The following is a 16,082-nucleotide window of genomic DNA, read 5'->3' as shown; positions in this document are numbered from 1 at the left end:
ATTTTTGTAAAGCAAGTGATTTTCCATTTTTTTTTAATTTTTCGATAGATCTAAGAGTTTATGGTTAAGAACCTAAGGTCCAGTGAAACTACGTTCATCGAAGCCCTACCACTTGGCTTTATTATACGTGCATGCCCTCTTTTTTTTTTTTAAATAAAAAGAAAGAAACAGAGGAAAACTGTGACGAAGAAATGAAGAGAATCTACCTTTAGGAAAAAACCCTAATCTGAAATTTCAAGAACATATAGGCTTTAAGACCTCAACAGCCTAGACTCAAACTTATAAACTTGGACTTCGTATCCATGCATTACTCAATCTGAACTTTGAACCTGGCTTGATTTGGACAAAACCAAAATAAGTGGGCCTCAACATCAGCCCTATGAAAAATAAACCATTTTTAAAAATAAATCTGAAATTTCAAAAGAAAAAGACTTTATTTTTAATAATTTTAAAAAATCAAAATTTAAAAAGAAGTAATATTATTATTATTTAGTTTTGTAAAAAATAACAGTAAAAACAAAATAAATTTTATTCTCTTTTTTGTAAAAACAAACACATGTAAGGTATTCAAATATCCTCTCCTCATGCTAATTTTTTAAAGAATAAAATCAAATTAAAAATGATTTAAAATTAACTTCAAATTAATTGAAAAAGATAATAAATTATAACTTAATTCAGTTTAAAACTCTTAACATTATAACAAGGAATTCAATCAGAAACTAATTAAAATTTTAAATTCTTTTTAATGAACTTATTATAACTTTGATTATATTTATTATTTTTAACAAAATATTTAAAGATATTTAAAATTTTTTAATCCATAAATAAAAAAATAATACCAACTTACGTCCTTCTAATACATTGGCATTAATGCTTTCGTTTGGAAAACGAAAGGGAAAATATAAATCTTAAAAATGTTAAAAAGGTAGAGTAAAGAAGTGAGACGTGGATTCGTGAAATCCATCAGGTGCAGAAATAAGAAGAGAGGTACCCCCCCCAAAAAAAAAAGGAAAAAATGAAGAACACGAAAACCAGCATAAAACCCAAAACTTTCCAAATCAATCTCAAGAACCTTCCTCCTCTAGATCCTTCAATCGTCTCTCCCCTCTATCAGGTAATTTGCCCAACAACTTAAGCTGTTCAATTGATCAATCCGTCTGATATATGTCTTTGTTTTTCCAGGATAAGTATGAGAACCCCAGTCCCAGAAATCAACCTATTGTCGCGAATCCAAGCTCCGAATTCCATCGGAAAACTGATTCTGCTGACGGAAATTCAAGGCCGGGTCTGAAGGTTGAGGACTGTTTTTGTTTAGCTTCAACCAACTTAAAACATCCGAACAACACCTTCAACAAGGAGATTCAGATTCGCCATCGCCATGCTAATTTGGTTGTTCCAGGTAAGTTTTCTGTCAACTCTGAAATCTCCACACACTTCTTTTTGTTTCTTTTATTCAGTTCTGATTGATTGTACTACTAGTGGGGTTATATTTCGCACCCCTCTACTAAAAAAATTAGATTGAAGAGTAATTCATTTTTACTTTTATTGTTAAAAAGGGCTATATTTAGAAAAAAAATTTGGGTGTTATGACAATAAAAAATATAATTTATTATTTTAATAGTTTATACCGTTATAATTTAAAAAAAATTAAATTAAATTTTTATTATTTTAAGAGTGTTAAATAGTAATTTTACTATTGTTAATTTAAATTTAAAAAGGGATTTAAATAAAAAATTTAATTATTTTATTATTTTGATAGTCATATTAACTTTTAACCATCTTTTAATAAAAATACCAGCTATATAATATATAAAAATTAATTTATTCGTTTTTTTTATTATATATAATTTGGTTCTAGGGGTGCATTAGGCTGTGTGCTGATAATCCAGATAGATGATAGATTTATAAATTAAGGGCAATTAAGTAAATGTAGTTAAATCTAGTGAATAAAGAAAAATATGTCTTTTGTGCATTCCTTCTTTCTCCTTTCACCTACACGTGTATGTCCGTCCATACATTTGTATTTATAATTAAACTTTTTTATTTATTTTAATTACTTTACCATTAATTCCTTTTTTATCGACTCTTACCCTTTCAGATTTAGTTAAAATTATATTTTTTTATGAAAAAAACCCATTAAGTTTTAGCTATCCATGTCATCTATGGAGTACGCGAGTGAGTTATTAGGTTAGTATTATTAAAATTTTAATAATCCAGTATATTTTTTTAAATAAATGAATAAAAATAAATCCAGTTTTAGATGATGTTGCGTTATGAGATCATTAGATTTTGGGATCTCCTAGATTAGATTTACTCATCCTTTCTAATCGATGCCTTAATCTTCCAATTACACGTCTTCATACTTTAGTCACTTCGATCTTAGATATTGTTTTGGCTCTGAATTATTTCGATTTTAGATATTGACATTTTGAGCTTGAAAAGTTTTTGTTTGAATGTTGATGGATTTTCGAGTTCAGATTAGTGTTATTAGAATTAAATTGGATCGATCGGTTGGTTAATATATCGATTCAGACAAAGGGATTGAACTAGTTGATTTGTAAATTGCTTTGAATTGGTTGAATTAGACAATTTATGTAATTGAAATTAGATGAGTCGAATTGAGAATTAGTGACTTAATTGGTTCAACCATCACTCCGTTTTCAAAAACCATGATTAGTATATCAATTCAAACAAAAGGATTGAACTAGTTAAATTGTAAATTGCTCTAAATTAATTGAATTAAATAGTTTATTTAATTGAAATCAAATCATTAATGTTTTTAAATGAAATTTATCTGAAACTCTATTATGTTTTTCGAGGAAGGTCGATCTAATTGTCCGACTCATATGAGCTAAAATTATAATTTCAAAAATAAAATATTTTTATTTGAAGTTAATACTAATGCAATTTTTAGAAAAAAAATATATTAACTGATAAAATGAGATTTAAGTCTAGCTTGAATAAGTAGAACTAGTTTTGGTCTAATCCAGTACTTGTCATACACACTTCTAGTAGGAAACCTCGAGATTTTATAATTAATTATAAATAATTGTAATTAAATAAATGTTTTTCTTTCGATGTTCATCTCAGTGTTACTTTTCACTTTTTTGGTATTCCAATTTAAAAAAAATATATTTTAATTTGTCATTTAAATTTCTTTTTTTAGTTTTTGAATTGTATTTTATATCAAATCACCTTAAAATAGATTTTTTATTAACTTTGTTAGACATATACATAGATTATCATGTAGATGACATATTAATATTTAATTAATTTTTAAAATTAAAAAATATTAAAAATATTTTATTATACTTTTTAAATGATTTTAATGATTTTTAATTTTTAAAAAAAAATATTTTTAACTTTTTTAAAATTTAAAATTTAAATTAAATGTTGACATGTCAACCATGTGACAATTTACATGTTAGTAAAGTTAAAAAACGTTAACTTTTTCATATATTTGGGGGCGATTTGATAAAAAAATACAAATTTAAGGGTTAAAAAAGATGAAAATTAAATAAAATATTAAAATGACATTTTTTGTAAAGTTGAAGGGCCAAATAAATTATTATACCTAGAAAACAATTACTTCTTTATTGCTAATTTTGTTACTTTTCATTTATTAAACAAAATTGTCCATTTTTATACGATTTTTAAATTACTCATAATTCTTTGGCAAAAAAATAGAACTTTTCATAACTCCCAAAGGGAGGGTATTACTTGCAACTTAAAATGTTGCAACAGGAGTAAAAATTAGTCAGCTCTTTTCTTTTTAGTGATAAAGGAGTATTTTACCATGAAATACTCCATTAAAACATGTATGGTTGGGTTATATAATTTATAATAAAAAAAATGGTCACTTTTATTAACCTGTTTTTCAATTTGATGATTATAATTATATAAAAGAAAGGTTTATTTTCAATTTTTTTTTAATTTTTGGTTTAAGCTTAAAGGTTTATTTAAGTATTATCCTCCCAAAATTTTAAAAGTTAAAAACAATTAAGATCCTTGTTAATTACTTTTAATATTACTCCATAAAGAAGATGAAGGTCTTTTAATGGAGTTATGTAACTTAATTCAATAAATCATGGTTGGAAGGCCTGAAAGATTTTTCTTTTCCATAAAAGTATGTGTGTTATATATATGCATATGAAATTTGTTAGTTGTTAGCTGGAATCTAATATGATGTTGTTATGGTGTTAGATGGTCCCAAGAAGGCATCAGCCAAAATCAAAGTTGCATGATATATGCGCTGCAAACAATTGGAAGCATCCTTTGTATGAATGCTGCAAGGAGGAAGGCGCTTCCCACATGAAACTGTAAGTAACTTCAGCTGTACTTTCATGACAATAAAAGTAACATGAAGGCTCTTGTATTAGAAGTTAGATATGGGCAAATTAATCCATTTCATACATCAAAGAGCAAATGGGTTATTTTGTTAAAAATTTCATCTATTTGTACCGTTAAAAAAAAAATTGGTTCATACACGTTAGCATGAGGTACACGTAGCATGACATGTGTAACTCATTTGTTATTTTGTCAGTCACGTTAGTTTTTAACAGTACAAATGGATGAAATCTTTAACAAAAAGGATCAAATTGCTCATTTTTTAGTAGAGGGGTAAAATGCAATCTGACTCTTAGGGGTCTCATGGTACATTTACCCTTTCATGATTCCTGAAATTCATAAATCTGAATCATTGAAAAAAATAATAATGGCCAGGTCATTCTTTTCGTCTAAAGTTCTTGAGATAGTTGATCACTCAATTTAACGAATCGAATTGTTTTACCTTTTAATGTTTTGTTACCTAGTGCTTTATTGCCTGCTAGATTATGCGTTGTTTCTCTATTCCTTCTCCAACTTGCACTTTTCTTCTATGGTTGAGTGTATGTGCAAGAATTGTTCATCGAGGATATGTTGAAACTTAGATATAAAAGTTGAACTCTTTCCTGTTAGTTTAAATATTGGAGATCATTGATCACTCAACTTAACCTCACTGGACATATGACCCGTTTGAGAGTGGTGGTAAGCTCCTTCCACTCCACCATATTAACCCGGATCATGTTTTGTTTTGTGATGTTTGGTATTTTGCATTCTCTCATGACAATGTATATGGTGAGTAATTCATGTGTGTTGAACAGATTCACATTCAAAGTTGTTGTTGAGATGCGAGAAGAAACATCGACGGCAATTTTGGAGTGCTTTAGTGAACCCCGGCCAAAGAAGAAAATGGCAGCCGATCATGCAGCTGAGGGTGCGTTGTGGTATTTGAGACATATTGGGTGTTTGCTTTCAAAACCCTCTTGATTCATTGAAACTACAAAGCACACACACCATTTGGTCCTTGCCTTCTGTCTCTAACATATAAGGTAATTTATAGATTTTTAAAAATTTGGACGAATTATGTACATGATATTTGTGTTGGTGTATCTCAAGTAAATCAATACAAGTTCTGATAAAATTTGTTCTTTTTGACACGATGGCTAGAACTACCCATAACCTCTCCTTAGGAGGATAATGCGCTACAGCGCATTCAAACCCATATCCTCTTGCATTGTCAACAATGTCAATACCAATTAAGCTAAGACTCAATCGACATAAATTAATAAAGTTGAAACTAAATAATTAGCGAGATGAATATAATAGTAAAATAGTGCTTGCATAATTTATTATTATTATTATCACTCATTTTAAGGCACTTTTTATAGTTGGTAGTTTTTGAATTTGTATTTATCGTTATCCTTATAGTTGTCTTATAAATAATAAAAATGTGGAATATTTATCTTCTTAGTGCAGCATACTTAAAAGACTCCAAAATAAAAGAGAGTTCTTATTATGGTAATTGGGCAGTAAGCTTTGGAAGAATCCTAAATGAAGCATGAGACATGAAATTGAAAATAAACTTCGGAGATAATACAAAAAATTGAAGATAACCTAATGGAAAAAGGCTTGAAGATAAAAAGTTAAAGTTTGAAATTAAATGTATTTTATCTCACTTTGCATTGAAGATATCTAGTACTTGACTGAGAGATTTCACAATCTGTATATAAATGATCTAATTCTTTGAAAGCAGTCTACTTAAAAGAGAACTTACATGTTCATGGTAAGAAATTTTTATGTAGTGTATTTTATTATTTATTCACTTTTTAAGTGATTAGTCAACCATAAAAGAGATTTTTTTAGTGTATTTTATTATTTATTTACGTTTGAGTTATTAGTTAACAACTTTTAGTAAGAGAGATTGTTTGGACGAGAGTTCATACTAAATGTACTAGGGTGAGGTTGCAATTATTGAAGGATTAGAATAGACAGGGTTTGAATCGTTACTTGCACCATGTGTTTAATAATGGCTTTCTTTTCTGGGTAAGGCCCTTGCAAAAACAGGTGGTGAACCAAGTTGTATTATCAATCTGCTTGTGTTAATTCCAGTGCTTTTTGCTTCATTTGTATTGTTGTGCTAAAGCTTGTGGCCACATCGTGTGTCACAACTCATACCACAACCTAGTTAGTATGGGCAATCCTATATCGATGATAACAAAATGTGCCTATATAAAATCGTCATACATAAACAAAATTTGACTATTAGTAAAAGTAAGCGGTAATATATGATAAATCATTTATAGTGAATAAAAATAAAACTATTGATTAAAAAAACTATAATTAGAAAACTATAATGATAAAGAAGGTTTGTTATTGTTTTATATGCATTCAATGTAAATATCAAAGATTCATTCAAAGCTACTTTTGAGAAACTAGAGATTTACATTGATTGTATTTTTATAAGTCATTTTACGATTAAATAAAAGAAGGCTTGTTATTATTTTTTATGATAATGAACGAGCAATTATTCTATTTAGTAAGGACCTTATTTTACTGCAAAGTTGTTCATGTTGTTCAGTTTGTAACAAAGGTTTCAAGAGGAAAATAATGTAACTGTGATCTGGATTGAAGTATAAAAATGAGATTGCAACTTAATGAGTGTACATTTTTTATTTATAGTGGATTACTCATCGGGTAAAACCTTATAAACATAGGAAGTATTTGAATTACATAATCAAACTTCTGTGTTGATCTCTTATTTTATTACTGTTAGTTAGTTTGGTTGACTTATTTGGAATTGAACAAAAGTCTGAAAGTCAAATTCAATGAATTTTCATATACAAATATTTTAAGTAATAATAATAAAATATTAAATGTGGAGAAATTTTAAGATATCTAACTTTTCAAAAATTTATACTATAATTTGCCATTTTTTTTACCATTTGCTTATATAAAAATGTAAAATGTTTATGTTGTTAATTGTAAATTGTATTTTACTCCAATTTTTTCAACCCTTCATTCTAATGGTGTTTCTTTCCCATTTGATCTTCAAAATTAAGGATGAGTTTGGATAGGCGGTGAGATATGGTACGGTGTGTTTAGCTTACTTTTTGTCTCACATTACAGTATCTAATCTCACCACCATCGTTATTTTTACACTAACCGCAGCCCATCCAAACCCACCCTAATTCTTTTAGGTGAATGAGATCTTTTATTGCAATTTGCAATGCCATAGTGATCAATCCTTTTCTTTTGGAATCGTAAATCGTTATTTGAAATCTTCATTTCATAAGCTGCCATCATTTCACAAGATTGAGCAGAACGATCTATGATCTAATTTTGCCGTAATTTTTGTTTTGCCCACAACACTCAAGGTTTTTCAACTTACCCAATGTGGGTGTGTCGAAATCGATGCCCTCCTACTTTGGTCTCTTCGTCCGCACCTCTATTCTCTTGTTGTTGTTAATCAACTGTGGGATTTCATCTGAGAGTTTTTTTTTTTATTTTTATAGAATACACCCATTGAGCACAATGTATTTAAAAATTCAAAGCCACGATCCAGTGAACGACATCTGAGTAATCTAATGCAAAAGTGTGATTAACATCCTCTTGTGAGAACCATTGGGCAAACCTATATGTTGCATCATTGGTTCATCTATGAGCATATTTAAAAATAATCAAATCAAAATCCAAGCAAAGTCCATAAGCCTCCTCAATGATTCGATCATCATAAGTTTACCAATCCAAAATAAAAATAATTTTCTGTAAAAAATTATGGAAAATAATAAATAAATAAAAGCTACTTATCACTTATCGAAGAATATTTTCAATTGGTTCGATTTTATTTTATTATCCTATAAAAACTTTACATTTAAATTTTAATTTTGTTCAAAATAAGATGAAATGTTTAAAAATTAAAGATAAAATGTAGAATAAAAAATTTCATAATTTAAAATTTATATTTATCAAACAATCTAATTATATTATGCGAGTCTCAAGTCTCAATTTCAGACTCATGGATGTGAGTACCAAGCTGTCAATTTTCAAGCTGAAAAGATTAGTCAACTTGTGACAAATGTTTGTATGGGGTCCAGACATTTATGGATTAAGATATCTTTATAGCGTTCGAAGATTTATTTCTTAACTTTGAAGCGCATTTTGAATTACTCGATTTCAAGTTTGGAAACTCAAGTTATGATCGTTTTAGTGAAGGCTGCGCGAGCAAAATTTTTAGACAGGATTATAAAGAGAATTACGAGTTTCGGGCTTTTAATTCAAGTTTAAATCATATTAGGTTCAAGTTTTAAGCTTAATTTTTACTATACATGAGCCCAATATTGTATTTATCAGCTCTTATTATTTTATTATTTTATTCTGAATTTTTTTATAATACTTCATAATTAGAGTTCTAGTATACTTAAGAGTTTTATTTAGATTTATTTAGCTAACCTATATAAATGCCTTTGCATTGTACACCAAAGATAAAATTAATTTTTATTCAACTTCTCTTTTGAATTAATAAATTTTCTTTGAGTTTTTCTTTCAAAATTTTTTCTTAAGTTTTTTTTATAAGAGTTTTAAAATTTTTTTCAAATTGTAAGGATCATCTTTAGACTTTTTCTTGCCAAGTTTTTTTTTTCTTGGAGGGGAAATTAGAGCCACTTGAAGAAAGTTGTGAATCCTTTTTGTTTCCAAGGCTTCTTAGGACTTTTACATGCCACGTTCTACATCACATCCTAAAAATCGGGTTAGTAAAAATTGGGTTAGTGAAACTAAGAGTGGTCACGTCTTGTTTTTGAATTAAACGTTGTGAAATTATATCAAGTAATTAATTTGGTTCAGTGGTTAAGGGTTTTGTTTATGTGTTTAAGGTTCTGTTTTCAAATCCCTTCCCTTAAATCTTTATTAATTTTTGTCCCAACCCTTATCGGTGAATATTTGGTTTATAAATTATTTTTGTTCAACTACTAATAGAATGAACTTGTTGGTGCAGTGGTAAAGCTTCAGCTTATCTAAAGGTCTTGTGTTTGAATCTTATGTATGCAAAGTGGGATATGTGTAGTTTTCTTTTTGAAAAATATCTCCTAAATGTTCCCCAAATTTCTTTGACGTTCCTTTCTTTCCACTACTTCCATTTCTTTTTCCCATTTTTTGTTCCTCTGATGTTATTTCTTATTCTTCTTTCTGTTTTGTTTTTCTTTCGTTTCTTTTACATTTGTTGCCATATTCATCTGCTGTTGTCTCTTGCTACTGTTTCTTCATTGCTGACCTATCTTCTGTTGTGCCGCCATTTAAACTATGTTGTTGTTATTACAATCTTCAGGTAAGTATAATTCATTAGTTTCGTTTTAAGGTGGTTGTTTTAATATCTTTGGAAGGTCTTTTGGTTTCATTAGTTGTGATTCTACTAGGGGTGGTTCGTGAGGCGTTTACCCTTCCGGTGAGTGAGGATTTCAGCAATTTATTTTCTCTTCAAGGGTAAGTTTTCATAATGTCTGGAAGGGGCTAGTTTTAGTGTTAAGGTTGAAGGTCTTATGCTAGTGGACGAGTTAATATTTGAATTTTGGTGTTTTGATGCTAATTAGTTCATTTGGTATGCTGGTTTTAGGGTTTGAGAGTGTGTCGTATCGACATTTTTAGAAAGAATCCAAGTGTGTGACTAGAACTTGTAAAAACAATGATTGACAGAAAGCTGAAAAACTCACTATCGATGTCACATGGCCTGACCCATACGGTCTGGGCTATTTAGGTCGTATAGGCCAAACTAGCGTGTGTCATGCCTTATGTTAGACCTTTTGGGCTGTGTGGGCGACACAACGTGTGGGCCCATTTTCTTGAAATTTCACCTAGGGCTTATTTATCTGTGATGTGTATTTAACCATTCTGTAAGGTCCATATTGTATAATTAATACTTGAAAACATGATATCTGATAGTATAATACCGTATGAAATATGGAGAATATATTTGAAATATATGTGCATGATTTGTATACTGATAATTCTGATGGCATGTTTTTGTTTTACTATGTTTGTATTTAAGTATATGATGTCTGATTATGTTATTCTGTGTCTCTGAATCTGCTATATGACCATACATGTGACATTATGGCAAAACTGACTTGCTTTTATTGATATTTGATATGTTTGTTCTGCAAAGCGTGGAATCCCATGCCTTTTGATATCTGTGTACTATACGATTGCAAATCTTACATGCTTTTCATTCAGATTTTATATTTGCATCCATGTCACATTGCACAGGGTTGGGATGATATGGTAAGGAGGAAGTTTGTCAGTTTAATGATTTGCATTATCTGAAGGTTTAACCACACTTCTATTTTGGCAGCTTGGACGCAATATAGTGGCTTGACCACATATTTCTGATCTGGTAGTTTCAACTGCAACTCTAGTGGCTTTGTCCACAATTATCTATTGGTGTGCTTTTGGACAAACGAGTTCTGGGGAACTCTAATTTGGTGTGTAGCAAAGTTGGGTAGGAAGATTTTTGAAAAATTTGCATTTTATTTTCTGAAAGTATTGCACTGACATAATCATGCATGCACGATTTTTCCATACGAGTTTGATGAGATTCCTTGCAATGTCTGATAGGTTATTTTGTTTTTTGTGTTTTTTTTGTTTGGGTTTAATTACACAATGAGCTTGTTAGCTCATTCTTCTTATTTGTCCTTTTCAGGTAATCAACAAATTTAGGACCGAACAACGTGAGGAAGCTCGGATTGTTTTCTTACTTAAGATAGTTTGAATTATTTTTAACTAAATTTTCTAGACTTTTGATTTTTGGACTAAGCTTTCGGATTTGTTTCTGGTTTTGGGTTTTTGTTATTTAGCTTAAGTTTTCTGTTAAGTTAAAGGAAGACTTGGTTTTTAAAATTAATCGTAATATGGAATTTCGTTGCAAATTTGAAATAAGTTTTTACGTAAGTTAACAATGAAAGTTTTAGAATATGCACAATCAGTAAATATATGTTTTTTCTATGCTAAATCATGGTTTCTGATTTAACTACTCCAAAATTTCCGCTACAAATCTAAGTATCAAATTAAGTGTTTTTTCGTAAAATAAATACTGCACGTGATTTCATAAAGAACTTGTAAGTGTTTTTGCCAAAGTTAATATTTTTAGAATTCGCGATTTTTAAAGCTAGATTTAAATTTCTGGGTTTTTAAACAAATTAATGTAATTCCTCCAAATTCGGCCCTAATGTCTAGGCTGGGAAGTTTCTTTCTAAACGTATACAGCCCTAAGTCATATCCGCAACTTAAACAAACTTACTATCCTCTTCCACAGTCATCTGCATTCATTCCTTATCATTATATTCCATAAATAATTTTAAGTACTATATCAAACATACTTTATAACTTAAATTCAATACTTAATTTTTCAATTTATCAAATAACATCTTAATAACTAATATAAAATAGTTCGTCTCAAATCTCAAGGATGATACTCTCAAAGCCGCGCTCCCTAACCAATTTAAGACTGCCAATGACAGCATGTGCCTTGGCCGAGAGCACATAAAAAACTCCCAATAGTTGTTGGGCACAACCTACTCGTACAAGTTCATATGTATCTTGAACAACAACACCATATGTTTCCTTGCGCACATTTGCTTGCTAAGCCACATCCATGTTAATCTTCAACTCCATTTCTCTTAGTACTTCCCACTTCGCAATCCTTGGTCTAATGGGTAAATTAGGTGCATGAATGAGATTATGCTCTCTAAAATCCTTTTGAAGAGTCCTTGCCATAATGAGTGCATCTTGAGGCACTATTGCTTTGCCTTGAACAAGCTCTAAATTCCACACATTTCAAAGTTGCCATAGAACTACTATAAGGCTTGTGAAGGCTCATTATCCAAGGCAAACTCCAACCAGCAGATAACTTTGCAAAAAGAAGCACATAGTAAGTTATCATCAATACTATTAAGTTTCAATACCTCACTGGAAAAGGGGAAATCTCTTCTAGGATGATGTAAAATGCCCTCTCTCAAAGTATCACATCTCCTGCATCAAGGGTTGTTGTGCTAATCAAAGAAAGCACTTTTAGCAATTATTGAAAGGATCTCATGCCTTAATCTCTACCCAGAAATCTTTACCTTAGGCAAAGTTTTCATTTGCAAAACATCTTCCAATAATTCTAATCATGCCCAAAACCCAGTGAATTGTTGAGCAATTATTATAACCCATGTTTACCATGTACACGCCTTTAGGGGTATGACTTTAAATAACATCTTCCTCACTATTTCTAATAATGTGTATATACATAATTTTATATGCGAAGCCTTTACCAAGAAAGAACTTAATCAATTCCTTACTATTATCCGTCATAAGGCTTTTAACAACCATACCATAAGGAGTGATATCATCATAGTTCAAATATTTTTCCATAAAGGTTACCCACTCCCTATTTGTCTATCCACTCACTTGCCCTTTTCCTGACTAATGCACTAATGGAATCCTGACCAAAAAGTTTTTTGGTGTAGCCATAAATCCATTCCAAACACATGATGGCCTATCAACATTTAAAAAAAGAGGATATCACCTTATGGGAAATACTTAGTCGAAAGTAATTTAAAGAATAAGGTTACCTTGTAATGCATTAGTCTCCAAATTTACTTACCCAATAGGATAATAATAAACCTATCCTTTTAGGTTGCCTTATTGTGTCTCAAGCTAATATTTCCCAACCTTTGTCCTTTCTATTTTTGGACCATAAATAATGTCATTAATTATACAATTAGGCAAAAAGAAAGCACTTCAAGTCTAGATAAAAAGGGTTTAAAAATAGATTTTATGACAATCTCTTTCTCCTATTCAACATGAGCCTCTTGAACCGATCATGGATTCGACTTTGCATGCGGTCAATGATCCTCTTAAATGCATTCTTGTTACTTTTTACATATCGAGTTTCACCTCTTCTATTGTATTTGGACTAAAATAGACTAGTCTTTTGTCTAAACTTATTTTCTATCCTGAGCTTCTTTCAAAACCTCTAAAAGATTATTAACCACCTACACTTCACCTTTTTTATTGCAAATAAAGGGGATATTGTCATTCTAAAAAAAGATTTGGTTTACCCTCAGACTATTTTGGCTAACACGGATACCCTTTCATAGTGTCCTCATCTTGTGTCTTTAGTAACATTATTGAAAGCCTTTACATACATAACAAAAATAAATATGGTGACAATGGATTTTTCTATCTTAAACCAATCTTAGGCATAAAGAACTAAGTCAATTAACCATTAAAATTGACAGAAGAAGAAACTATAATGATACATTTCATCATATAATCAATTCATTTACCATCAAAACCCATTTTGTAGAGAATAAACTTCTGTATGCAACGAATAAGCAAATAAAATAAAATCGAGAAGATAACACACAAATTTTATGTGGAAATAAGGTAAAAAACCAAGAGAAAAAGGAGATTTCACTATAATAAAGGAGAACAAAGAGATGGAGAGAATTAAAGGAAAACCTGAAGCTCCGCAAGAAAAATCTTCAAAACAAAGAACAAAATTCTCTTAATCTAAATATTTCTGTTGTGTATAAACCTAGAGTGACTAAGTCCTATTCATAGGTTGAAATTCGTAGTGTATTTGACTAGAATAACTTTAGGTTAATTAGAGTTTAAGTGGGAAACTAAAAATAGAGTTTAACCGGAAGAAAAAAAGTAAAAAAACTTGGACTGTTTGTTGTCATATTGTGACGTGGCTTGATATGTCTTCGGGACGTGAGAAACTATTGCGTCATCGAGACGAAGCCTTGTTACTCATCAGAACGAAGTGACCATCATGTTGTTGGGACGAAGATGTGCTGCTCTTCGAGATGTCACGGGTTGTTTGGTCAAAATAAGAGGCATTCTCCCACAAATCTCCACCTTGACTAGTATTTGGACCAACTCCCTTGTCGAGCCCTATTATGGGTCTAACTGATTATTTGTCAGATACTTACTAAGTCCAAGCAATGCTCGAACTTTGAAATTGGAAAGCTCTTTGTCAACATATTGGTCGGATTGTGGTTTGTGTCGATTTTAAGAATCTGGACATCCTTTTGAATGATCACCTCTTGAACTAAGTGGTAATGAATGTCTATATGATTCGTTCTCTTGTCATGCATTTGATTTTTGGTGAGATGTATGACACTTTGATTATCACAATATATGACAATTGCCCTTTTTTCACTAACCAATTCACTAAATAGACCCATTAACTAAATTTATTCAATAATTGTAATGTATTCCGCTTTAGTAGTCGATAAAACCACTTTTGTTTGAAGTGTAGCTTTCTAGCTAATGGCACAATTCCCAAAAGTAAATAGGTAACCTGTGAGAGACTTTCTCCAATCTAAGTTTCCTACGTAATTAGAATCAACATATCTGATTAAACCCTTTTGAGTTTTTTCGAACTATAAGAACATGTTAGAAGTACCCCACAAGTATTTGAAAATCCACTTAATTACATGCCAGTGTAACTTACTGGGATTGGTCATGCATCGATTAACAACACTAAAAACATGTGAAATATTGGGATGAGTGCATACTGTTGCATGCATCAAACTTCTAACAACACTTGAATAATATACTTTTGACATGTACCTTTCATCTTCTTCATTCTGTGGGAATCTAAAATTGAAAGTTTAAAGTGTACAACTAAAGGAGTACATACCGATTTTGAATCTTGCATCTCAAATCGCTTAAAGATCTTCTTGGTGTACCTTTGTTGCCATAAATATAATTTCCCAGAATGTCTATCTTTTGAAATTTCCATCTCCAAAATTTTCTTTGCTGCACCTAAATCCTTCATTTCAAACTTAGAGTTAAGCATGGTTTTAAGATGATCAATTTCGAATGGATTCTTAGTCGCAATCAACATATCATCAACATAAAGCAACAAATATATAAAAGAATCATCATCAAGACATTGTAGATAAACATAATTGTCATACTTACTTCGAGAAAAACCAATACTCAATATGAAGGAGTTAAACTTTTTATACCACTGTCGAGGAGATTGCTTCAAGCTGTACAAATACTTTTGTAAGGAGTCGGTCTAGCTTTCTAGATTGTTGTCTGTCTCTTGCAAATAGAATTGAAGCTTGCCCATTTGACTTTTTCTTTGGGCCTAATTTGTTGTCGAGTTTATTCTTACTCAATAGATTCCACTTCACGTCCTCAAATGAGAGATGATCTCTCCCATAAATCAGAGTTTCCCTAAAAGTTTTATAAAGAGAGGGCAAAGAGCATAACAATAACATAGCTTAATCCTTGTCATTAATCTCTACTTCGAGATTTTTAAATAATTAAGAAGGGTAACAAACTCACTAATATGAGCTCTAATAGGCTCACCTTCAACCATTTTGAATGTGTAGAGACGTTGTTTTTAGGGGTAAGTATTCAATCGAGTCGAGTCGAATCGAGTCAAGAAATTCTAGTTAGTTGAGTTGACGAATCATATTTTAGCAACCGAACTCAATTTGAATTTTTTTCAAATCGAATCGAATTGAGTGAAAAATTTTTGAGTTAAGTCGAGTCAAGTTAACGAATCATATTATTTATACTCAATGTTGCATTTACATGGACCAGTTATTTAACTAGTAGACGAAGTACAAGATTATTTAACTATATAAACAATATAATTGTTTTACCTTTTAACTTATGAGTAAATATTTATCAAAACAACGTAATTTTGCCTTTTAACTTTAGAAAATGTAAATATTTATCAAAACGACATAGTTTTGCCTTTT

The 16,082-nt window shown here is 30.4% G+C and overlaps 1 protein-coding gene across 1 annotated transcript; it reads left to right on the top strand.

Annotated features, from left to right (window-relative positions):
- Positions 1 to 908: 908 nt before the first annotated feature.
- On the top strand, positions 909 to 5,475 carry LOC107891630 (ribonuclease 3-like protein 1). The gene is made up of 4 exons (XM_016816474.2): positions 909 to 1,114; positions 1,183 to 1,399; positions 4,204 to 4,319; positions 5,142 to 5,475. Exons 2-4 carry the CDS (start codon positions 1,379 to 1,381, stop codon positions 5,305 to 5,307), a joined length of 303 nt encoding a protein of 100 aa, XP_016671963.2. The 5' UTR covers positions 909 to 1,114; positions 1,183 to 1,378; the 3' UTR covers positions 5,308 to 5,475.
- The last annotated feature ends 10,607 nt before the right edge of the window (positions 5,476 to 16,082 follow it).

This window comes from Gossypium hirsutum, chromosome D09 (assembly GCF_007990345.1).
Source record: "Gossypium hirsutum isolate 1008001.06 chromosome D09, Gossypium_hirsutum_v2.1, whole genome shotgun sequence".
Taxonomy (NCBI): domain Eukaryota; kingdom Viridiplantae; phylum Streptophyta; class Magnoliopsida; order Malvales; family Malvaceae; genus Gossypium; species Gossypium hirsutum.
The sequence above is the reverse complement of the archived record's forward strand: the minus strand, read 5'-3'. Positions and strand labels throughout refer to the sequence as shown.

Bases quoted from the DNA above. Each gene is read 5' to 3' on its own strand.
- LOC107891630 (XM_016816474.2), top strand. From the start codon at position 1,379: ATGCTAATTTGGTTGTTCCAG. The intron at 1,400-4,203 runs GTAAGTTTTCTG...TTATGGTGTTAG, and splicing joins TGCTAATTTGGTTGTTCCAG to ATGGTCCCAAGAAGGCATCA. The intron at 4,320-5,141 runs GTAAGTAACTTC...TGTGTTGAACAG, and splicing joins GGCGCTTCCCACATGAAACT to ATTCACATTCAAAGTTGTTG.